The 24,178-nt window shown below is 44.7% G+C and overlaps 2 protein-coding genes across 4 annotated transcripts in view; both read left to right on the top strand.

Moving 5' to 3' along the window:
• The window catches only part of taf1a (TATA box binding protein (TBP)-associated factor, RNA polymerase I, A), a 39,992-nt gene that overhangs the window by 13,178 nt on the left and 2,636 nt on the right, over positions 1-24,178 (top strand). Inside the window, exons 6-12 of one of the 3 annotated variants that reach the window (XR_013499647.1) lie at positions 1,377-1,510; positions 3,816-3,974; positions 7,391-7,457; positions 7,962-8,085; positions 11,445-11,599; positions 17,706-18,953; positions 19,945-20,833. Coding sequence is in view for 2 of the 3 variants with exons in the window: in XM_078229840.1 (XP_078085966.1) it covers positions 1,377-1,510; positions 3,816-3,974; positions 7,391-7,457; positions 7,962-8,085; positions 11,445-11,599; positions 17,706-17,815 (749 nt within the window). In the remaining variant the exon portion in view is untranslated. Of the gene's footprint in view, positions 1-1,376; positions 1,511-3,815; positions 3,975-7,390; positions 7,458-7,961; positions 8,086-11,444; positions 11,600-17,705; positions 18,954-19,623; positions 19,752-19,944; positions 20,834-24,178 lie in introns of those variants that run through there. The other 2 variants (XM_078229840.1, XM_078229841.1) reach the window with 2 other exon arrangements.
• The window catches only part of hhipl2 (HHIP-like 2), a 34,023-nt gene continuing 31,254 nt past the window's right edge, over positions 21,410-24,178 (top strand). The window contains 1 exon segment of the mRNA XM_078230466.1: positions 21,410-21,606. Coding sequence (XP_078086592.1) covers positions 21,410-21,606 — 197 coding nt within the window.

The raw sequence follows: 24,178 nt of genomic DNA, 5'->3' as shown, positions 1-24,178 counted from the left end.
TAGAGGGGGTTGGTCTCGATAGGACAATGTGATCGGCGTCGGCTTGGAGGGCCGAAGGGTCTGTTCCTGTGCTGTACTGTTCTTTGTTCTTTGAGGTACTGGATGGGCACTTGCCAGCCTCACCCAGCAGTCCCCACCATCCCTCTGGCTGAGTTTCCCGAGGTCTGTGAAACCCAGCTGAATGTACGGAGTCTGCACCTTCTCCCCATGTCTGCTTGGGTTTCCTCCCACAGTCCAAAGATGTGCAGGTTAGATGGATTAGCGATGGTAAATATGTGGGGTTACAGGGATAGGGTGGGTGGGGCCTGTGGAAAATGCTCTTTCGGAGAGTCAGTGCAGACACGATGGGCTGAATGGCCACCTTCTGCATTGTAGGGATTTTATGGTTCCATGGTTGGTGTAACATTGAGGTTTGAGATAGGTTAGGTTCAGTTTTGAGATTTTTAAACCGGCTTCCCAATCCATATCGTGGTTTAACCTCCCTCCCCTCCCACCCCCACTTATCCCAATGTGCCTGTCTTCTTTCCTACAGCTTCTTTAACCATTTGTGAAGTTAAGATTTTACTATTCTTGGGCACTTTTGCTAAAGATTAGTTTTCATTTTTAGAGAACGGTAAGATTTTAAATCTCACCAGTCAGATTTGTGTCCTTACCACAGCACTGAAACAACATTAATTCCAGTCATAAGTAACATTGACTGTGACCTTGATGCTCCATTCTTCCTTCATAGATTATAGAATCATAGAATCCTACAGTGCAGAAGGAGGCCATTCGGCCCATCGAGTCTGCACCGAGAACAATCCCTATAACCTACGCATCCCGGGACACTAAGGGGCAATTTAGCATGGCCAATGCACCTAACCTGCACATCTTTGGATTGTGGGAGGAAATCGGAGCACCCGGAGGAAACCCACGCAGACACGGAGAGATTGTGCAGACTCCAAACAGACAGTGATCCAAGCCGGGAATCGAAGCCAAGTCCCTGGAGTTGTGAGGCAGCAGTGCTAACCACTGTGCCACCGTGCCCTCCTTTAGCTGTCTGTTGTCTTTAATACCTCGGCCACGCTATCCTCCTCGACTCAACAAGACTCACCTTGCCAGTCCAATTGGAGCCAGAATATCGCTTAACAATGGCTTCTCCTATCCTCGCACCTTCTATCTCTGCAATTCTCCAAAGATTCCTCTTTGATCCTTTCCTCTTTCCTACTTATACCTATACCTTGGTGCATCTTTGGAAGGATCTCATTTCTTTGACCCAGCCCTGGTTTTGTCTGACAGTGCTCCTGGAGAACCCCTTCGGACACTCTGCTGCATTAAACATTACGCGCAAATGCAAGGTTCATCTTGTTTACACGAAGTAATGTTTTCTATCCTAGACCTAGCTGATGATGCAGTTGACTTGGGCACAACACAAGACATGCACAACTACTTCCGACAAGCCTCTATCGGTCTGCATGATGCTGTAGAAAATCCTGGTGTGTGGGACCCCTTTATACTCAGTTATGTCAATGTAAGTTGCAATACTTTTGGGTGCTTAATACAAAATGTTATCAAATTTCCACGTTTTCACTTGTTTTAGACACCTTTTACTGGGTGTTTGATGCCATCCCAGTGTTATTTTCTATCTCCACTAAGTACGACAGTTGAAATATTGTGGGTTTGATCACGAGCAATGGATCAGTGATAGGGCACTAACCTCTCAGGGGTTCAAGAAGTGAAGGGCCACTCCAAAGCACAGGATGTCACTTGGCGTAATACCAGATGACTGTTGTCAGAGGGTGGCTTCTTTTTGTATAAAACATTTTACAAAAGCCTGAATCTACTTTTGATGGACAAAAGCATTCCATGGCATAATTCCAAAAACCGCTGGGGAGTTTTTCTGGTGATCAATATTCACCCTTCAGTCAGGGCCACCAAATTACCTGACAACTTATCTCGTCATTGAATGTGAGACTTTGCTGTGTGAATTGGCCACGTTTGCCCGCATTACAGAAATCGCCATCCATCAAAAATAATACTTCCCTGGGAGTGAAATGCTTTGGGTTGCGCTGTGGTCCCAGAGGCGTTATGTAAATGCAAGCACTTTCTTGAGTTCGACGGCGAGACCGGAAACCCTCACCCAAAGTCAATGGATTTTTGGCAGCTCCCCAGATTTTCCGGTCCTGCCCGCGCCAGTTCCCGCCATGGGCCGGACTGGAAAATCCCAGCCCGAGCGAGTGGTTGGAAAACGTGTGCTGCCAGTGCCTGTCTGATATACACTGGGGGAGGTGTGAATCAGGAAACCAAGCAGAAAGTCTTGCAGATCATAGTCTCGGAGGTCTGATAAACTGCAAAGGGGAAATCATACTGAATACTGACTGAAGTGAGGGTATTAATTTAGCTAATTTTCTTTCCTCCCATTTTAATTTATCCGTGATCTTGACTGGTGGAGAACGTTGAGCTTTTTGAACATTGATTTTGCGCGTACTTGTCCACTAGATGGTGCTTTCAGACCTGCTTGCAAGTCCTTGTGAGTAATTTGAAAGTTTGGTGAATTTATACATCTTCATTCTGCGTTCTCTCTGCTCTGTTAGAGGTGACACAGCTCGATATTTCCTGAGGAAAACACAGGTTGTTGGGAATAAGTCTGCTTAACTGATCTGACTTCTCCTTGAGCAAAATGGGTAGTTACTTGACAGGCTCACATCCACAGTTCGAGAGACTGGAATCTTGCATCCAACAGAGAGCTTTCGACCCACTTCACAACAACTCTTTGAAGCGATGCTGCAGCAGGTTAAATGCCCCGGGATTCGAATCACGCTGACTGTTCCCAGTGTGTAGCTGATTAGTTTGGCACGGTTGTGGCACCTGCAGCAGTGGATATTGGAAATGCGATTTGGTTGGGAACTTGGTTTATAGGGTGAAGGGAGAGAAGCTGCTGGGATCTTTATTTTTTGAATAAAGCAAACATATGCAGCAATAAGGAGAAGCATTCAATATGAGATCTGGTTTAAAACCTCCCCTTTGATCAATTAAATAAATTACCATTATATACCCTTCTCGCTGTACTCCAGAGCGCCCTTGCTACTGAGCAATGCTCACTGCTGGAGATTTCTGTGAACCATGGTTTGAGGCCACTCGGGACTTGCACCAATTGATATTCTTCACTTTACCTGGGTCACAGCCTGGCTGCAGGACTCGTGGAAGGTCAAGACTTTGAGATTGCAAGCACAAGCGCTTGTGAATTCATTGGGCTGATCACATGTAGGACTTGATCAGCATCCTGAGCTGAAGTTGATGATTTGTTACCATCAGGCGTAATGCAAAGTGTTTCCACCGACCAGGGAAAGCATATTTTAGTTCCATCCGTTTTATAATCCCTTAGATGTAGGAATGTGCTCTTGTTTTGGAAATGTAGCTGCTATCTCTTGGATCGTACTCCCTGATCTCGATACTTTGGGCGGGAATTTCCAGTCACGCTTGCCTCAAGGCCAGAAAATCCCACCCGAGGTTAACAGACCTTTGCATGGCCCGCCCCCGTCCACTACAGTTACCGTGGCAGGTGGGATGGGAAAATTCCACCCTCTGTCTTTGAGAGTTTCCTTGTCTAAATTTCATTGCTGTCCGGGGTGTCCTGACAGCTGGCCGCTGCACAGGCTTCCCCCTCCCCTGGGGTTGTAATATTTTCAAGTCAATAGAGGACGCAGAGCGACTTCTTGGCTAGTTGCTTCAAAAAACTGTCACGGACGTGCATGAGCAAATAATCGTTGAAGATCTGCGGGTGCTGTATCCCTTTGTTGTAAATGTTGGTAACTTGTCTTGTCTTTGGATTTCAGCTGCTCGATTTCTATGATGGTTTTGAAGAAGCCCTGAAGGTTTTAAACAATTACGCTTACAATAGCAGATTTCCACCAAACCCAAACGCCCATGTGTATTTGTATGAATTTCTGAAGAAACACGATGCCTCGCCTGAAAAACTCAGGAAAGTGCTGAGGGTAAGAACATGATGAAAAGATTCTGATCTGCTTCAGCTACTGATTTATAGCCTGTATAAAAATACATTACTAGGGTTGCTGGAATCTGAAACCAAAAGAGAAAGTGCTGGAAAATCTCAGCAGGTCTGGCAGCATCTGTAAGGAGAGAAAAGAGCTGACGTTTCGAGTCCAGATGACCCTTTGTCAAACCAGCTTTGACAAAGGGTCAACTGGACTCAACGTCAGCTCTTTTCTCTCCTGACAGATGCTGCCAGACCTGCTGAGATTTTCCAGCACTTTCTCTTCTGGTTTATAGCCTGTGTTCCTTCACTTCTCTTTTGGCACAGAAACCACATTTGCCCACACAACACCGAGCTGGGCGTGTGGTAATTCTGTGTTATGTTCCTGCTCTTGGACTTGTCCACGCACGGTATCTAACGGCAGACTTGTTTTCACTCTGTTCTTTGGGCCAGTTCCCATGTTGTGGGGAAATCACTCTCTGGGATGGGGGAGGGGGGCAGTGAATGTCTGCTGCATTGAGAGCTGTTGCTGTAGCTGCATGGAATTGTCAGTCTTCCTCCAATTGCTCTCATCCGTATCCTGCGTGGGGAGGCAACTGAGCCTCCGGTCCACCAGGGGGCAGCTGGTTTTAGTCCTGAGAATATGGCATGTGCTTCATTACGTCTCTGCACTGACGATGTTGGGCTTTGAGGATGCCAGGGGTAACCAGGATAGGGTGGGGGCTGAGCCTGGATAAGATACTCTTTTGGAGAATCAGTGCAGACTCGATAGCCTCCTCCTGCTCTGTAGGGATGCTATGCATTCTATAACTGTCCAGCACTTTGAAATAGTGCCATGGGATCTATCTTTTATGGCCATATGAGAGAGCATCTCTGACAGTGCAGGATTCCCTCGGTATTGCGCTGGAGCATCAGCCCAGATTTTCTTTTTGCGCTCAAATCCTGGAATGGGACTTGAACTCATTAGGCTGAAATTTCATTGGGGTGGCAGCCCGTGCTGGTTCAACACTTCGTGCCCACTTACCTGTGCCAAATTCTTCTGTGCCTTTCTTGCCCTACCCTCTGACTCAGGTCGGGCTATATCCAGGCAGCTCAGCTGTCTCCAAAGCCCAGCGTCAAACTGTGAGCATCAGAGTGAAGGAAGCCACATCCCCTTTTTTTACTGTAGTAGCTGCCGTAAAGCAGGTTAAAAATCCGATTGAAAATGACCGGCCAGGGAGATGGTAAAGCATCTAAGCCAAGTGGATGGGATTTAGGGGAGTGGGGTGATTGATTGGAGGTAGTTTGGATGGGATCTGACCAGGTCAGGCCATGGAAGGCTGGGGTCCAAGCCACTCGGGGATTGTGTTGTTGGGGCGGGGTGTTATAATTCAGATCAGAAGCTCAAGTGTTTTATGAGGCCCACTTGGATCTTAAGTTTTGCACCTTGAATTTGGCTAGGATAAGTATGACTTCAGGTATGATTCAAATGACCCACTCGGGAGCTTTTATCAAACAAAGTTTATTTAAGAACATAGTTAACATATAGGGAAAGAAAATTAGCAATAACTTTTATCAATTACAAACAAAAACAAAACAACCAAGATAATGTATAACCCTTCACAAATGTATCTAAAATGTTTCAATCAAACAAAAACTTCCCACAGATAAAAACCCTTTTCACAGGTTTAATACAGCAAAGACTAATGCTCACGTGATACTCGAACTGGGTCCTTTGGTTGGAGAATTGAAACCCTGACTTCTCGGCCTTGTAACTGCTCGCAGCCCTCTGCATGCACCCAGAACAGTTTGGAGTCAGAAAGCTTTCCAGGGAGAGACTCTGGTCAAGTCACCAACAGCAGATGTTCTACACGAGGAAGGCAAGGAGCCTTACTTTCAGCTAACCAGCAGAATTTCCAAAAACCAAGGAGAGAGAGAAAAACGCTTCTGTTCAACTTGATGTCCCTTCTAAACTAAACTGCTGCCAGCCAAACGGAAAATGAAAACTTAAGTTCACTCAGAAGAAAAACAAAACTGTCCAAAACACATGACTTTCTTCCTAACAATACAGGGTCATAAAAGATCCCAGAGTAAAAATAAAGAAATCCCATTTAAGTAGCAATAAAATGACCTCTAGCAGCCAGTCTGGTAACACTGAAACCCAAAAGGCCTGCTTACAACTGCAGAGAGCATGATTTTAAAAAAAGTATATATCTTAAAGGTACACTGGCGTCACAGGGGATCACGGGGGTCCAGCTGGGTCTGGGATGAAAGTTGGGTTGGTGGGCGTCAGGGGGTGGGAGGAATCCCATGAGGGTCGGGGAAAACCGTGGGGGTGGTTAGTCAGGGGCAGGGGAGTCCCCGAGGAGTTTGGGAGTCTCCTTTCACTCTCGGAGACCTTCCCCACACTTGGGTTCAGGACACCAAATTCATGTGTGTATGGCTTGAACAGAACGACCCAACAAGACAAGTTTCTTCAGATCATTCACAATCGCTTTATTAATCAGCCACAACCCCACAGTAAAAGACACCAAAATTTAAAACTCTAATGCAGAAGTCACCATGGCTCAGTTTAAACTTGCACAGTTACAGGCAATACACCACACCACATCTTGTCCAGTAACCTTAGGGAAAAAACCTTCCGACCAATATCACCATGATTTGGCTAAAAACACTTGCACAATGGCAGGTCTGTCCACTGTTGAGTGTAGGTCCTGAGACGAGGTGATTAGCCCTGACCCTCCATCCGACTGCAACCTAGATCTGCTTTTATAATGATTTAAATCCGACAGTATCTTTTGATCTCCAAGGGTGAGAGATTGCTTCCTTCTGAACCTGTGGGGCTGTGTGGAAAGTTCAGCTTCAGTCCAGGGGTTCTAGTGGAAACCTGTGGACTGCTTGTGTAGCCAGAGATTAGCTTTGCCATTTATTTCCATGGATTAGCCAAGAATGGAGCTAATGACATGAGGAATATGGAGCCAATGATCCTGATTATATCTCCACTAATCATCATCCATAACGTTCTGGGCAGAAGTGCAAGATGCACCTATCGATACTGCAACTCTCAGTTATCCACAATCTTGAATTATTTTCCATGGGTTTGTGTTTCATGCAATTGAAAATCCTCAACTTTCTTTCATAACAATGGGAACATTTTCCTTTGTTTTATTTTCTATAACAATTCAAGATCTTCCCTGCGGGGGGGAATAGATTTTCTGCTGCAGTGACCAGAGATTTGGCCGAGCACCAAATTCTCCGTCCTCCCTTGCAGCAGGGCGTGAACAGCTGGTAAGATCGCATCTTTCATCTTTGAGTACAAGCGACCTGTTGTGCAAGCAACCACCAACTCATAATGCACCAATTAATAGGAAGTAACTGAATGTGTGCCACATTTAGGACATCGCACTGTTTGCTGAAATGTTTCTATCGAATCTCTAGGTATTGTATGAGCTGGTGCCTTCCCACGAACTGATGTTGGAATTTAATTCGCTCCTGCTGCAATCAGGTTAGTACTTTGGTGAAAATATTGTTTGTGCCGAAAATTGTTTCTAGATAGGAATTAGACTCTGACATGAGCGCTATCTACTGACTAAAGCGACACTTGTGAACAATGAACCCAGTTGGTTGAAAGTAAAGTTAAAGTTTATTTATTAGTCACAAGTAGGCTTACATTAACACTGCAATGAAGTTACTGTGAAAATCCCATAGTCGCCACACTCCGGCACCTGTTCGGGTACACGGAGAATTTAGTATGGCCAATGCACCTAACCAGCACGTCTTTCAGACTGTAGGAGGAAACCCGAGCACCCGGAGGAAACCCACGCAGACACGGGGAGAACTTGCAAGCTCTGCATAGACAGTGACCCAAGCCGGGAATTGAACCCGGATCCCTGGCGCTGTGAGGCAGCAGTGCTGACCACAGTGCCATCATGCTACCCACAGGGAGGAAGTCTATCAGTGTTAAAACCGGTTGCCTGATCCATGTAGTCTTGGTCCTTTTTTTTTGCAGGAAAAAAGAAGCATCAGAAGGAAGCTCTGTGTGTCCTCCTCTGTCTTCTGGATTTCCCTACCTGGAAAGAACATGACCACACGTGGAAACTGTTCGTGAAACAGATGAAGAAAGCTATATCTGAGTATGTACACTTGGTAAAGCACCAACTGTTTTACTTCTTTTGCAGGTTTCTACCCATACTTGACAGTTGTGTGTTCAGTCACATTACAGATCACAGTTTCTGATTGGCAAAATGCTGTACAAACAGGATCGCGATTAATCCCATAAAATGCTCGATCGCATCATTTGACTGTTGGTTAAAAATCCTTTCAGGGTAACAGCGCCAGGGACCCAGGTTCAATTCCGGCCTCGGATCACTGTCAGTCTGTGTCGAGTTTGCACATTCTCCCCATGTCTGCGTGGGTTTTCTCCCACACTCCAAAGATGTGCGGGTTAGGTTGATTGGCCATGCTAAATTAACCCTAGTGTTGGGGATTAGCAGGGTAAATGTGTGGGGTTACAGGAATAGGGCCTGGGTGGGGTTGGTGCAGACTCGATGGGCCGAATGGCCTCCTTCTGCACTGTAGGGATTCTATGATGATTCTAGTGGCAAAGGAGCAGCTTCACTTTGGACCCCCGACAATGCTTTCCAGAAGCTGCAGAGGGCCACAAAGCAAACATGGGGTTAAAGCAGAAATCGAATCAGAAGAATAATAACGTATGTATTGTATCCAAGAATTGAGGATAGCATATTGATTTGAAGGATTAACCCAGTTTGTGTTGCTGATTCTCAGTTTCTTTCTCAAATTACTCGTATTACTGAAGTATACATTTTTATGCTAAATAAAGTTCTGTTTTTGATGGTTTAATCTGAAGGCACTTTCCCTGATGCTATCCGATTTAAGCCCAGATATCTACTCCCAAGTCAGTGCACATAGATTGGAGATTCCTGGTTCTGTGAACCCAACGTTTAAAAATGGTTCGCCAGACATTGTATTTTCAGCCCGGGGGTTGTGGGTTAGAATAGCAGCTGGAATCGGTGACCAGAGAAAGCGTGAAGAGGCTGGTGGGTGCCGAGGTGGGATAGTCTGCCGTGGGATTCAGGCATGGTGTACAAAAATAAAGATTAAAACATCAAACCAGCTCTCACTCCTCCTGCCCTTTAGTTCCCCCCAATCCACACACAGACTTCTGGAGGTGTGGCCCACACTGTAAAGCTGGTGGGACAGGGCCAAAAAAGCCAACCCTCTCAGAGACTCCCCCTGGCACAGGGAGTCAACGATCGGGGGGGAAGGGGGAGAAAAGTGTCGCCTCCGATCGGGGGTGGGGAGGGGAGCCCCTGAGACCTCCATGGTGGGTTAGGGGGGAGATTTATTCCTGTTATCGGGGCGCCATCTTTATCTCAGTGCAGCGCGGTTTTGCTGGCATGGTGAACTCCCCTGCCACACACACACACAAACACACACACCAGAATAATGGCATGAATAATGACCCCTTTAGGCAGAGTATCATAAGCTCTCGAGAGAAAACTGGCGTGTTTCTCCGGAGAGAAGCAGACCGATTTTATTGCCAAAAACAACAGTCTGGCATTTTTTTAGTAAGATTTCCCCCCCCCCACAAAGTGTCTTCCACATCCTCATGCAATCCACAAGGATTTCAGTGTACCCATTGGCTTACATGTTTGTCTATGTGATAACAATCTGCTCATAGTAAGGTACCCTGAGTAGCAATGAGATCAATGACCAGGAAATCTGTTTTGGGTGGCACGGTGGGTACAGTGGTTGGCACTGCTGCCTCACAACACCAGGGACCAGGTTCAATTCCAGCCTCAGTCACTATCTATGTGGAGTTTGCACATTCTCCCTGTGTCTGCATGGGTTTCCTCCGGGTGCTCCACTTTCCTCCCACAGTCCGAAAGATGTGTGGGGTAGTTTGATTGGCCATGCTAAATTGTCGCTTGGTGTTAGGGGGATTAGCAGGGTAAATCAGGGTTACGGGAATAGGGCCTGGTTGGGATTGTGGTCGGTACAGACTTGATGGGCCGGATGACCTCCTTCTGTACTGAAGGGATTCTATGGTGGTGGTTGAGGCTTAAGTGTTGATCGGGTCATTGGGATAACTCCTCAGGTTCTGGCTTGGATAGTGTTCTGTGATTCACAAGGCAAAATGCGCCACCAGACCACATGAGATTCAAATTAGGCCAAAAGAGTTGTCAAAGAGAGAGGTTTTAAGAAGCATCTTAATGGCGGAAAGAGATTGGGAGAAGCAGAGAGATTCAGGGAGCAGATCCCACATTTTAGGGCTTTGGCATTTGAATGTACAGCCACCAATCATGGAGCGATTAGAATCATTGGTGTTCAAAAAACCAGAATTAGATAAGCAGAGCGATCTTGGAGAGTTGTGGAATGGGAAGAAATGACGGCAGTAGGGAAAGTTGAGGAGGGAAAGTTTAGCTTTGTATCAGGCACTTGAGACTGACGGGAGCATTTTCGGTACCGTAACAGGAGTAAAAATCCAATTGACTGGATTCAAACATGGAGTTCCAGAACAGCTGGGAAAAAGTTTGGGTAGGAAAAAGGAGGTTGGAGATTGGGTGGCACTTAGCAGTGTAAGATGGGGTCAAGGGCTAGTCTTTTGAAGAGAGAGGTGGTTACAATAGATCTGAAGGAGAGAAGGACAGTACAGGAGAAGAGAGAAGTCCCATACATCGAGGAGCTAACTTGTAGATGAGGGGTTAAATGAAGACCCCAGGTACTTTAATCAAGACAGAGTAAATTAATCCCATGACATTATCCAAGCCAGAACCTGAGGAGTTCTCCTAATGACCTGATCAATATTTAAGCCTCAACGCACAATCACCACGATTTTCTGGTCATTGATGTCATTGCTACATGAGGGACCTTACTCAGAGCAAATTGTTATCACAACCTCGTTCCGCCATTAAGATGCTTTTTAAAACCTATCGCTGCGAAAACTCTTTTGATCTAGTGGGAGAGACTAGAACTCGAGGGCACAACCTCAGAATGAAGGGACGATCCTTTAAAACTGAGATGAGGAGGAATTTCTTCAGCCAGAGGGTGGTGAATCTGTGGCACTCATTGCCGCAGGGGGCTGTGGAGGCCAGGTCATTGAGTGTCTTTAAGACAGAGATAGATAAGTTCTTGATCAATAAGGGGATAAAGGGTTACGGGGAGAAGGCAGGAGAATGGGGATGAGAATCATATCAACCATGATTGAAAGGCGGAACAGACTCAATGGGCTGAATGGCCTAATTCTGCTCCTATATCTTATGGTCTAATTTGAAATCTCCTTATGTGCCTGGTGGTGCATTTTGCCTTGGGTCTGTTTTGTTATTTTAAAACTGCTTCATAAATAACCAGTAGTCCAGTGAGGTTTGAAGCCACAACTTTCTGCCTAGTGTTAACACCACAAGCAACAGACAACTTTAATGGGTTTTTTTTGATCATATATTTTAATCAGTGTTATTTTCTGTCTCTTTAGAGGTCACCCTGACTGGATCAGAGAGCAGTGGGAGTTGAGACGAGATTGGTGGCCTGCATTTCATTTCAGCAAATTTCGAGCCCTCCGGGATTTTGAAGAAAATGAGAGGACGGCTTGTAGGAAAGCAGTGATTGCAGGAATCCTAATGGGGAAAGGTAAACTAAAAAATCTCCCTTTCAGACCAATATTATATATGAGGAATAAAAGCAAAATACTGCAGATGCTGGAAAGTGTGAAATAAAGGCAGAAAATAGTGGAAAGACTGGGAAGATCTGGCAGCATCTTCAACTCTGAAGAAGAGCCATGCGGACATGAAACATTAACTCTTTTTTTCTACCCATGGATGCTGCCAGACCTGCTGAGTCTTTCCAGCATTTTCTGTGATATATGTGGAATTGGACTTGTTTGCAAAATTAAAGCCCATGGTATTAAAAAGAGAGCGACAGGTCCCACGTTTTACACCGCATAAACTTAAGGTCATCCTAAAATCTGTTGCCTGTGTCCAAACAACCAAATCCCATTCCCCGCTGTGCTCGCTGACTTGCATTGACTCTAAGTTAAGCAAAGCCTTGACTTTAACATTCTCACCCCTGTTTGCAAATCTCTTCCTGGCCATGCCCCTCCCTGTGCCTGTAATCTTCTCTAGCCGCACAAAATAAAGTTTATTTATTATTCACAAGAGTAGGCTTACATTAACACTGCAATGAAGTTACTGTGAAATTCCCCGAGTCGCCACACTCCAGCGCCTGTTCGGGTCAATGCACCTAACCAGCATGTCTTTCAGACTGTGGGAGGAAACTGGAACACCCGGAGGAAACCCAGGCAGACATGGGGAGAACGTGCAAACTGCACACACACAGTGACCCAAGCCGGGAATCGAACCCGGGTCCTTGGCGCTGTGAGGCAGCAGTGCCAACCCTACGCAATATCTGCACTTCACTCATTCTGGCCTCTTGAGCATCCCAAATGTTGGCCACCCATTTGGTGGCCAGGCCTTGAGTTCTTTCCCTAAACTTCTGGCTCCCTTCCTCTCTTTCCTCCTTTAAGACACCACCTTTGACATGGCTTTTGGTCATTTGCCCTATTGGTGCCTTTTGCGGCTGAGTGTGATATTTCGTTTTGTAATGTCTTTGTGAAATGCCTCGATGTTTTAATATGGTAAAGGCACTAACTGTATAATTACAAGATGTGGTTGTGCAAACCTTTTTAATGATTAAATTTGAAAAGCGATGAAAAACAAAGTGTGCAGATCATGGAATCTCAAACTGACGTTGTATATTCCTTCTGAAAACCTTGTAAATAAATCCCTGGACTTCCCAATTGTACCTGGAACTAGTATTTAAACTTGTGTGGGACCATGGTTATTATACTTGCTTGAGTTACAGTAACATGTTATTTGAGTTGTTTTGGCCCTCATTTTGACCCAGCCTTTCATCTACTTACTTTGAAACAAAGTCACATCCAATTACTAACATTTGAAACATTTGGTAAGTTGGTGGCAAATTGTCTATAGCAGTTTATTTCACAAATACACTTTAGATGTCCTAGCACAACTTATTACTTGGGGAGTTCTTCGAAATTATACTCAAGTATTTCGAGTCACAAAACCTAAATATTCAAAAGCTGTAGGGTATTTAGATTAATCGACTTTAGGGCAGCACAGTGGTTAGCACTGCTGCCTCACAGCACCAGAGACCCGGGTTCGATTCCCGGCTTGGGTCACTGTCTGTGCGGAGTCTGCACATTCTCCCTGTGTCTGTGTGGGTTTCCCCTGGATGCTCCACTTTCCTCCCATAGTCCAAAAGACCTGTTGGTTAAGTGCATTGGCCATGCTAAATTCTCCCTCAGTGTACCCAAACAGGCGCTGGAGTGTGGCGACTGAGGGATTTTCACAGTAGCTTCATTGCAGTAATAATATAAGGCAACTTGTGACACTAGTAAATAAACTTTAAACTTTTCACTGCAGCCAGAAATGTGCCACTCACAGATGTTGCTGGCTGACCATGCGTTCTCTTCCCTTCTCTCTAATGCCAATTACAAAGCCAGCAATGACAATTTGATGTAGACTGGGAGTGAACCACAGAACCCTGTGGTCTCCACGACCTAACAAAACATGGGACCTTCCCGTATCAGGAGTGGCAATGTGAACTTCAGTGCATGTTGGGACTCTGAGGAAGTCCTGACACAATTGCCCAGATGTTTAAACTTATGATGAGCTTATTCGTCCTACCCTGGAGACTAAATCTGTTACCTTGGGTCGGAGATTTGAGTTGGAGTTTGCTACTTGCCCAGATACTTGCACGAGAAATATTACACTATTTAATTTCTGGTGTAACTCAACCCACCATAACAACCAACCCCCAGTCTTGTCTCCTGACCTGACTATGTGCTCCCATCACCCAAACCAATGAAAGGCTTGCGATCTTTTAAAAACTTGCCTGAATACATAGAAGCCATAAGAGGATTTTCACAGGAACTTCATTGCGGTGTTACATAAACCTACTTGTAACACTAATGAATAAACTTTAAAACTTAAGAAGCCGATATGTCCTCTGTGCTGCTCCTCCAGTTTTCTCCCTGAATCACTGTGTTGAGGCTGTTATTCCAGAGGTCCCAGCTCAAAAGGTAAGTGCACAATGACCTCTGGAGACAGCAGCAATACATCCTTCATCACCGGCAATCGGAAGATCTGGTCCATTGTATTCTACATCCAACTGAGTCATGGAGAAGTTTTTTTTAACACCGTTCCTTTTATAAATTTATTTCATGATTCTTTCCCCCCCATCTCACCCCCCAATCAGTCACTCTTTGCTTCCATTTTCACCCATTCACTCTCTGTCCCTCTCCAAACATGTCTCATGTAATATTCTCCTCGAGCTTGTTTTTTCCACCCTTTGGGCCCGATTTTACCATTTTCATTCTAAGTGCTGAATCTAGGCGTAATGCAGATCCGACTTAGAAATCTGCTTTCAGGCGCGTCCATACACTCTCAGCCATCTCCAGTCCCATTCGCGCTGTGGGCGGGGCTTAGCGCGGCCAGAACGATCGGAGCTCTGAACTGTGCATTCTCAGTTGGAACAAAATTTGAAAAAGTGCGCCCATGTCAGATCGCTCCCAGGCCACAGGAAGCGGAGAAAGCGGCCCGGGAGCGAAAAGCGGGAGCAATGGCCCCCACACACATTACTGTCCCCCTTATCCATCCACCCTGCAACCCACACACATCATTGTCCCCCTTATCCACCCCCCCACTACGCAGACCGATCGCCCGCAGAATGGCAGCAGACCCCCCTGCCCCCCACCAGAGATCCATCTGCCCCCCCCCAACCAGAGACCTATCTGCCCCCCACACCAGAGATCCATCTGCCCCCCCCTCCCCCAAACCAGAGATCCATCTGCCCCCCCCACCAGTGAGCGATCGGGCCTCTACCCCCCCATCCCCGAGATACATCTTAGCCGCCTCCCCCCACTCCCCCCTCAACAGCGATCTAGCCTCACTTTCCCCGCCCCCCCCCCGAGAATGGTCTGGCCTCATTCCCCCTCCCCTCCAGAGGAACATCTGACCCGACTCCTCCTCCCTCCCCACCAGACAATGACCAGCCCTCGCCCCCCCCTCCCCCCACCACCAGACAATGATCAGCCCTTCCCCACCCCCCCCCCCCCCCCCCCACCCCACCAGACAACAATCGACCCTCCCCCCACCGCCAGCGGTACATCTGACTCACCTCCTCCTCCTTCTCCCCCCCCCCCCCCCCCCCCAACCACCAACCAGACAACGATCTGGCCTCACTCCCCTCTTTCCCCCCCAACCAGAGAATGATCTGACCCACCTCCCTCCTCTCCCACCGCCCCCCACCCCCCACCACTGACCTGAGTCAGAGAGCCGTTGGAAGCTCTGATCGTGCTCTTGAGAAGCTGGAGCGCCCGATTCTGACTTTTATTTAGCAGGTCCATTACGGCGCGGTTCCGGATTGGCAAACACGGTGGTAAAGGGGGAAATGCTGATAAAGTTGGGCGGGCAGTTCATTCATTCAATTTAAATGCATGCAAATGGGCGCAAATCGAATCGCCACCATTCCCGGGTTTCGGTAAAGTGGCAATCTGCGCAGGCGCGGATCGCGTTAATGGCCTCACACCCGACTTTAACACGTCGGGCGCGACGCGATGGTAAAATCAGGCCCTTTGTCTATTTTTCTTTTGTCTTCGCTCAATTTTCATGTGCAAAGTGCCAAGGCAGGCCACCAGAGGACCATAAGCAATATCAACAGGCAATGATAGGTTCAGGCCAGGTCTCCCATCAGTGGAGCTTTGGAATTTTCTGCTATGAGTGGGTGGAACTCCCAGCATCGGTGAATCCACTGGTGTGTTATTCTATTGCAGCCACCATGACCTTCCACCTTTTCTTCTTCCTCTCCTCCATCACTGCGATCATCATCCAAACACAAGCTAATGGCTCATAAATCACCATCACTCCTCTGAGATATCCAGTTCTTATTGTCTATGTTTGCGAGGTCCTCTTGCTTTGTCCTGCCCCTCTGCATTACTCATGGCCTAACTTTAATCAAGATTCTTGATTCACCAAGGCAATCACCCTTGCTCTTTCCAACCATTTTGTTGTGGCTAGCGCCTCTCAAAATCTTCCCCACATTTTCTGAAATCCTATTTGCCTCTCAATATCCTGAAAAGTGCTTGCCTTTGGCATCGCCTCCACTACAGAGCAGCTTATCTCTGTTCTTTATTCAAATGTGTCATCATCTAATCGTCCTTTCCGAACATACTTACATTATTTAACCGTGCTCATGCCATCCCAGCTAACTTTACTCTTTCTTTCCATCTTTCCTACCTCCTGCCCTTCCCTCTCCACACAATATCTATCATCGTTCCAGTCAAATCAGTTAAATTAGATCAAATGTTTGCAAGGGATTCAAAAATTCATGACAAGAGAAAGATGGAAAAATAATAGGATGTCAGAGCATACATCTGAAATTGGTTAGGGGATAAAACTAACCTTGCATTGTTAGTAAACAATGGAGTAACTTTAAAAAGCAGCAGTGATTGCAACCAAACCCATCTCAATTGTGGTAAAATAATGTCGCACTGTTAATCACATGGACAAATAAAATTTAACAATTGTAAACATCCATTTTCACATTCTAAGGATCTGTTCATTTAACCAATTGTCAGCGCCAATGCAAATTGCTAAAGTATTTTCTTCTTAAGACTGCTGAAATTTGTAATTAAGAAACAGGAGTTAATCTCGAAGTGCTGGCCATAAGCAATTTTGGTAATTATATAGAATCATAGAATCCTACAGTGCAGAAGGAGGCCATTCAGCCATCGACTCTGTACTGACCACAATCCCACCCAGGCCCTATCCCCGCAACCCCACATATGTACCCTAGCCAGTCTCCCTGACACTATGGGGCAATTTAGCATGCCTAATCCACCCAACCCACACATCTCTGGGCTGTGGGAGGAAACCGGAGCACCCGAGGGAACCCACGCAGACATGGGGAGAATGTGCAAACTCCACACAGACAGTAGTTTATCTAATTTCCTAACGTGCATCAGTACCACTCAGCTGTCCGATCAGGAGTTTTTGGCTGTTGCTCAAATAATTGTGAAAAAAAAGGTGAAAATTTAAACACTTTACTGAGGCAATTTTAAATATTAAAACCTTTTATAACAGACTGCGGGGGAGAAGTACGGCAGTTTGATAATGTAAGCATATTTATTGTATGACTGCATTACTGAAGTGACACTGAAGAGTTCTCGCTTTGCATGAATGGCTTTCCCCATTCAGAGTGGGAGGATGGTTAGAAAGCAGACTTCATTCCTGTCCAATCCAGCTGATTTGTAGGTTTGGGTTAATAAATATGGGAAATTCTGAGTACTTACATTTGAAAACAAAATATAAAGGGGCGAATTTTACTGGAAATCGGAGCGGGAGAGGGGGAGACCATAGAAAGGTCCGCTGACCTTGGGTGGGACTTTCCGTTTTCGGGACGAGAGAGGCCGAAAAGTCCCACCCAACTTTTTTTTGGCAACTCCGAAATTCCGAGTTATTTTTTTTTAATTTCCTGAGCCTCGCCTTGGAATCCTATTTCTCAAATGGGAGTGATCGAGCTGTTGTGAGTTACGGAAGAGCAGCTTGGGATTGTTGGTCTCTTGTTTTCTGTGCTGATGAAGACTTGTGCGTACATCTTGCTGAACTTGGCTAATTTCTCCAACTTTTGAATCTGTTTCTCTCTCCTGTTCGTTTAGGTTGCAAATACTTTGTCACCATTTACCGACTGGGAAATAAAGATCAGAATGTGAAACTGAAGAAGATGAGGCAATATGTGAAAGATCACAGCCTGCTGCAGCTATGTTAAATTGGAGGTGTGTGTATGTAGTTTTTAAAATGTGAAAATGGAATTTACATTAATTTCTAACATTTGGAAGAAGGAAAGTTTATTTGCAAGCATTTTTTTTAACTCCCACTGGTAAGAAAACTACTGCTTTATGTTTTTTTTTAAACAAAACACAGTGAGGATGGTATCAGGAGGGTTGAGAGGTGAACTATTGCTCCCTTCAATAGGCCTAGTTTTTCTTCAGTGTGAGGCATTAGTTGAGATTGCTTTGAAGAACATTCCATAAGATAGCAATGGTACATAAAAATGCTATCTGGGAATCTATAAAAAATGTAATTTCTAACATTTTGTACTGTTTGCAAGCAAGCGTTGAATGATTTTTTTGTAACGGAGAATGAACAAATTAATGTATTTATTGTGACAAAAAATAAATATTCAATTAAGTGATTGTGCCTGTCTGGAAAAAAAATAGTTCTTATAGTCACAAGATTAATGTTTTTTATTATGAAGGAATTTACAGTGGTGGGGCTGGCAAAGGCAGGAAGCATGTGGTGGCATATGGTTAGAGTACCATAGAATCCAGCTGAAATTAATGTGTTGAATGCTAAATGCAATTAATTTTGACATAGCTCCTAATAATCCGAAAGGGTAATGGAACGTTTATCTAGAAGACTGGAATATGCAGCAGAGGAAGTGTTATTGCAGCTGAAGTGCTGTCGACAGTCTGGGCACTGCACCATTAAAAAGGATGTATTAGTCTTGAAAGGTCAGAGTCACCAGAATGTTATCAAGGTCCCAGTGGTTAAATTAAAGAGATTGCATAATCTAGGCTTGCATTTCTTGGAACTGTAGAAGGTTAAGGGGTGATTTTGATTAAGGCCTTTAAGATTTTGACTTTGAATTGAATGGTTTGATAGCAAGAAACTTTTTCTGCAGGTGAAGTCTCAGGGCGGCACAGTGGTTAGCACTGCTGCCTCACAGCGCCAGGGACCCGGGTTCAATTCTGGCCTTAGGTGACTGTGTCTGTCTGGAGTTTGCACATTCTCCCCGTGTCTGCGTGGGTTTCCTTCGGGTGCGCCAGTTTCCCCCCACATGTCCAAAGATGTGCAGGTTAGGTGGTTTGGCCGTAATAAATTGCCCCTTCGTCTCCCCAAGATATGTAGGTTAGAGGGGTTAGCCATGGGAACTATGTAGGGTTACGGAGATAGGGGAGAGGGCCTGGCTAAGATACTCTATTGGTGAGTCGGTGCCGGCTTGATGGGCCGAATGGCTTCCTTTTGTATTGATTCTATGATTCTGCAAGGCCTGTCCCGCCGCTAAAGAATTTGCAGTGAAAGATTGCGCTAGCGGGAAGGCCCTGAAAATGCCGCCCACAAAATCAGAACCAGGTCGTTCGGGAAAGAAATTAGGAAACACTAATTCACAGAGTAGTGGAAATGTGGAACACTCGCCCATAAAAAATGCACCAAATTATATCTCAGTTAATCGTATAAAAGCTAAGAGATGACTGGTTAAGGTATTGAGTGATATGAAGCCAAAGCAGGTAAATGAAGTTAGGAATCAGATCATGTTGAAGGGCAGAACATACTCGAGGAGCTGAATGACCTATCCCTGTTGCTATGTTCCTGTGAGTCCAAAGTGCTACATTTCTCCGACTTTAGAATTATTAATAAATTAATAGACCTCAGAATGTCTGCTGTGGGAAATGCAAAAAGAAAGCATGTTTTTGGTTATTGTCTATTGAGATGAGAGTGGAAGGACTCTTGCTCTGTATGGAAGTTGTGCTCTAATTGAGATGATGATGCTTGATTCTGACTTTCTACCCACAGTAATGACCTCCCTCAACAACATGCAATTTGCCTTCCTAATTGCGTGTTGTACTTGCGTGCCAACTTTGTTCCTTGAAGGAGTGCATCTCAATCTCTCTGAACATCAAGATTTATAAGTTTCACAACTCTAAAAAAAAATTCTGCTTTTGTATTCTTACAACCACATTCTTCCTCGCATTTCGCTCAATCTGCCATCTTATCGCCCACTCACTTGTCTATCTCTGCAGCTCTATCTCCTCACAGCTTGTATTTCCATCTAGTTTATATCATAAGCAAATCTAGACATATTATTCTGTCTTTTCGTCTGAGTCACTAATACAGATTATAAGTAGCTGAGGTCCCAACGCTGATCCTTGCAGTACTCCAATAGTCACCCTGCTCCCTGTCCATTAACCAATCCATTATCCATGTTAATATATTACCCCCAAATCCATGAGCCCTTCTCTTGCCTATTAATCTTTTGTGTGGCACCTTCATTGAATGTATTTTAAAAATCCAGATATACTACATCTATTGGTCTCCCGTTATCTACTCAACTAGTTATATCCTCAAAAATCTCTTTTGTAAAACAATGTTGCCTTTGATCAGACAATGACTCTGTGCATTGTTAAGACTTCCTTAATTCTGCCATTTCCTTGACAACTGATGTCAGGGTAACTGGCCTGTAGTTTCCTGCTTTCCTTTTCCTCTTCTTGAATAGTGGTGTTACATCAGCTTCCAATCTGCTGGGACTGTTCCAGAATCAAGGGAAAATCAGAGCCACTGTGTCCACTATCTCTTTTAGAACACTAGGATGTCTATCATCAGGCACCGTAGGTTTTGTCAGATTTTCATCCCTTAAGTTTCTCTAGTACTTCTTACCTGGTGATGTTCATTCTCTTAATTTTCTCACTCTGTTTAATGCTGAGGTTGTTTCTGTTATGTAATTTGATCTTGAATTCCATTAACCTGTTTTGGTGTAAAACTTCCCCTGATGAGGGAAAGTAATGGCTTGTAACAATATCTGTAAATACACTGGCAAATACTTAAGGAAATACGTTCGTCTGTACTCACAGGAGGGTTGCCTTCTCTGAGCATTACTGTGGGAGATAGAAGTACAAACTGTTATGGCCTACAATCAAAATAGAAAGCCCTCTTAATTATGTTTATAAGCTTTTGAGGCTTTGGCAAGGTTTTATTTTGTTGTAAAATGTTAAACAAATATTAGTTCACACCCTGCCTCCCTTTGTCTGCAAAGGTCAGTATTCGTATAGTTATAAAAAATAATGTTTCATTCAAGAAAGAAGCATTAGAACTGGAATCTAGCATGGAAATGCACTGCAGGAACTCACCAAGGCTTCTGAGACAGCACCTTCCAATCTCAAGACCACTATCATCTAGAAGGACAAGGCAGCAGACACATGGGAACACCACCACCTGAAAGTTCCACTCCAAGCCGCTCACTAACCTGACCTGGAACTATGTCGTCGTTTGTTCTCTGTCGCTGAGTCAAAATTCTGGAACTTCTCCCTAACAAGCACTGTGGGTGTATCTACACTACATGGGCTGCAGCGGTTCAAGAAGATAGCTCACCACCACCACCTTGAGGGCAGTTGGGGATGGGCAATGAATGCCTCGACAGCAATGTCTATATTTCATGAATTTTTCTTTTAAATCCCAATCGTGCAGCCCACCTAGGATCCTTTTCACAGCATATCCCGAATTTGGATAAAGTTAGCAAAAATTATAATGTGCGTTTGAAGGACCATTGTGAAGGCCGAGTGAGGAAGGGAATTCCAGGGAGGTTATGGCAGCGAAAGCAATGTGCAAGAGACCAGAAATGGAGGAATGCAAGGATCTCAAAAGATTGTGGGGATGGGAAATTTACAAAATAAAAATAGTGACGTGGACAAGGTGTGGCTGCTCAGCCAAGAAGGGATTTGGAAACAGGGATGCGGACTTTAAGGTGTTCTCAGAGCAGGAGTCAGTGGACAGGGGTGACGGGTATTAACTACACAAAGATAGCATTGCTTTCACTACAGAAAACAGATTTTCAACTAACTGCCAGGTGTAAGACGACTATTATTTCGGACCACCCTTATGAAAAATCACTCATTTTCACTTGCCAATCTTTATCACCGGTTTTATGCTTAGGCAGCAGGGGAGGGACAGTCCAATGAGATGCAGAGACACAACTACACTTTGCAGTCATTGAGGTTCCTACCATTAGCACATTTTTCCCTCAGTGTAAGTGTCCCGATTTGTAAGGTAAATAAATATGCCCAAAAAATATAAGATTCTAACTTTTTTTGTTCATTCGTTGGACATGGGCATCGCTGGCTGGACCAGCATTTATTGCCCATCCCAAGTTGCCCTTGAGAAGGTGGTGGTGAGCTGCCTTCTTGAATCGCTGCAGTCCACTTCCTTTTGAATTACCCACAATGCCGTTAGGGAGGGAATTCCAGGATTTTGACTCATTGACTGAGAAGGAACGGCGATATATTTCCAAGTCAGGACGGTGAGTAGCTTGGAGGGGAACTTGCAGATGGTGGCCTTCCCATGTATCTGCTGCCCTTGTCCTAGATGAAAGTGGTCGTGGGTTTGGAAGGTTCCGTCTTAAGGATCTTTGGTGAATTGCTGCAGTGCATCTTGTAGATAGTATACAGCTGCTACTGAGTATCGATGGTGGAGGGAGTGGATATTTGTGGATGTGGTGCCAACCAAGCGGGATTCCAATTGAAGGAAGAGTGAAATAAACACATTTGGCTTCTTGTTGATAAACATTATAAGGTGCAAGGCCTCAGTGTAACTGTTAGAGTGTCTGATCTGTTTAATTAAATTAAAAACTTTTACATTAACAGCTCTGTCATGAATTTTCCATCAGCCTGCTCATAATGGGAAAGTTGGAGCTAGAATTCAGAGCATAACTTTCCAAGATGGGCTCCAAGGGCCCTAGAAGGGAAGTGAGGGGTCCCTGGGAGTTTAAAACGTCATCAGATTTCTGTCTAGGGTTGAGATCGCTTTGCACTGAAAACACAGGTAGGTAAATTTTCGACTTGTTGCTGCCCAAGCATAAAACCGGTGATGAGGATTGGCAAGTGAAAATTAGCGATTTCCATAAGGGTGGTCCGAAATAATGGTCGTCTTACACTGGGCAGTTAGTTGAAAATCTGTTTTGTGTAGTGAAAGCAATGCTATCTTTGTGTAGCTGAGACCCCTGTCTACTGGCTCCTGTTCTGAGAATGCCTTAAAGTCCGCAAGTAAAAATGAGTGATTTCCATAAGGGTGGTCCGAAATAATGGTCGTCTTACACTCCGTTTTCTGCAGTGAAGGCGATGCTTAGTGTAGCTAATACCCATCACCAGTGGTAGTGGAACGTGACTCCAGATTTTCAATCTGCACTGGATTCTACAATGCCTATCAGGGTGATTTATTTAATTAAATTAAAATAACTTTTACATTAACAGCTCTGTCATGAATTCTCCGTCAGCCTGCTCATAATGGGGAAGTTGGAGCTAGAATTCAGAGCATAACTTTCCACCATCGCTGGTACATCACACTTCTAGATTGGTTTCTTAAAATCACTGAAGTTCTTTTAAGGTTTCTACATTACAGCAGTAATTCAAAAAAGAATGGGTGTGAAAGGCACAATAGCAACTTAAATTTATGTGACATCTTTAATGTAACAAAAAGTTTCTTCACAGTATCAATTAAATGTATCAATGCGTTTCTCTATTCCTGAAGGTTCTGTTGATAGTTTTTAAGTAGAACCTTTTAAACACTCCATCTGCATCAACTTTCTTGCTTAAAGCACCATTATTTTATTTACATAACGGAAAGGCAAAAAATGTATTTTTTAAAAATGGTTTACATTTATGTTTTTTGGGTTGTATTTTGAAGCTGAAACTTGTACATTCAAAACTACATTAAAATATACAAATCGTATTTATAAATTAGTTGTGCATTATTGTCCTAATATCTAAACACTCGATACATTATACTGGCGAGATATAACGTATACTCGAGTGCAGTAGTGATTAGCCCAAGGCAGATGCTCTGTCCATTTCTTCACGTCTCACAATCTTGCACTTTTCTCTTCACTTGATTGAGGGAGCCTTCCATTTTCAATGTCAAATTGTCCAACATCATTCTTTAGCAGTGTGGTTAGTACTGCTGCCTCACAGCGCCAGGGATCTGAGTTCGATTCCAGTCTTGGGTGACTGTCTATGTGGAGTTAGCATGCTCTCCCCGTGTCTGGGTGGGTTTCTTCTGGGTGCTCCGGTTTCCTCTCTGTCTCAAGATGTGTGGGTTAGAGGATTGGCCATGTTATATTGACTCTTAGTATCCAAAAATGTGTAGGTTAGGAGGATTAAATGGGTGGGGTTACGGAGATAAGGCAGGGGCGGGCCTGCATAAGATGCTCTGTTTGAGAGTCGGTGCAGACTTGATGGGCCATATGGCCGCCTTCTGCACTGTAGGGATTCCATGTTTCTATGATTCTTCTTCTGCAATCATCTTCCTCAGCAAGTTCTCATGCCTTCGAATATGGCCAATGCATTCTTGGTGCCTTTTCTTC

The sequence above is a fragment of the Mustelus asterias genome, chromosome 15, assembly GCF_964213995.1.
Source record: "Mustelus asterias chromosome 15, sMusAst1.hap1.1, whole genome shotgun sequence".
NCBI classification, from domain to species: Eukaryota; Metazoa; Chordata; class Chondrichthyes; order Carcharhiniformes; family Triakidae; genus Mustelus; species Mustelus asterias.
This window is presented reverse-complemented; position numbering and strand designations above follow the sequence as displayed.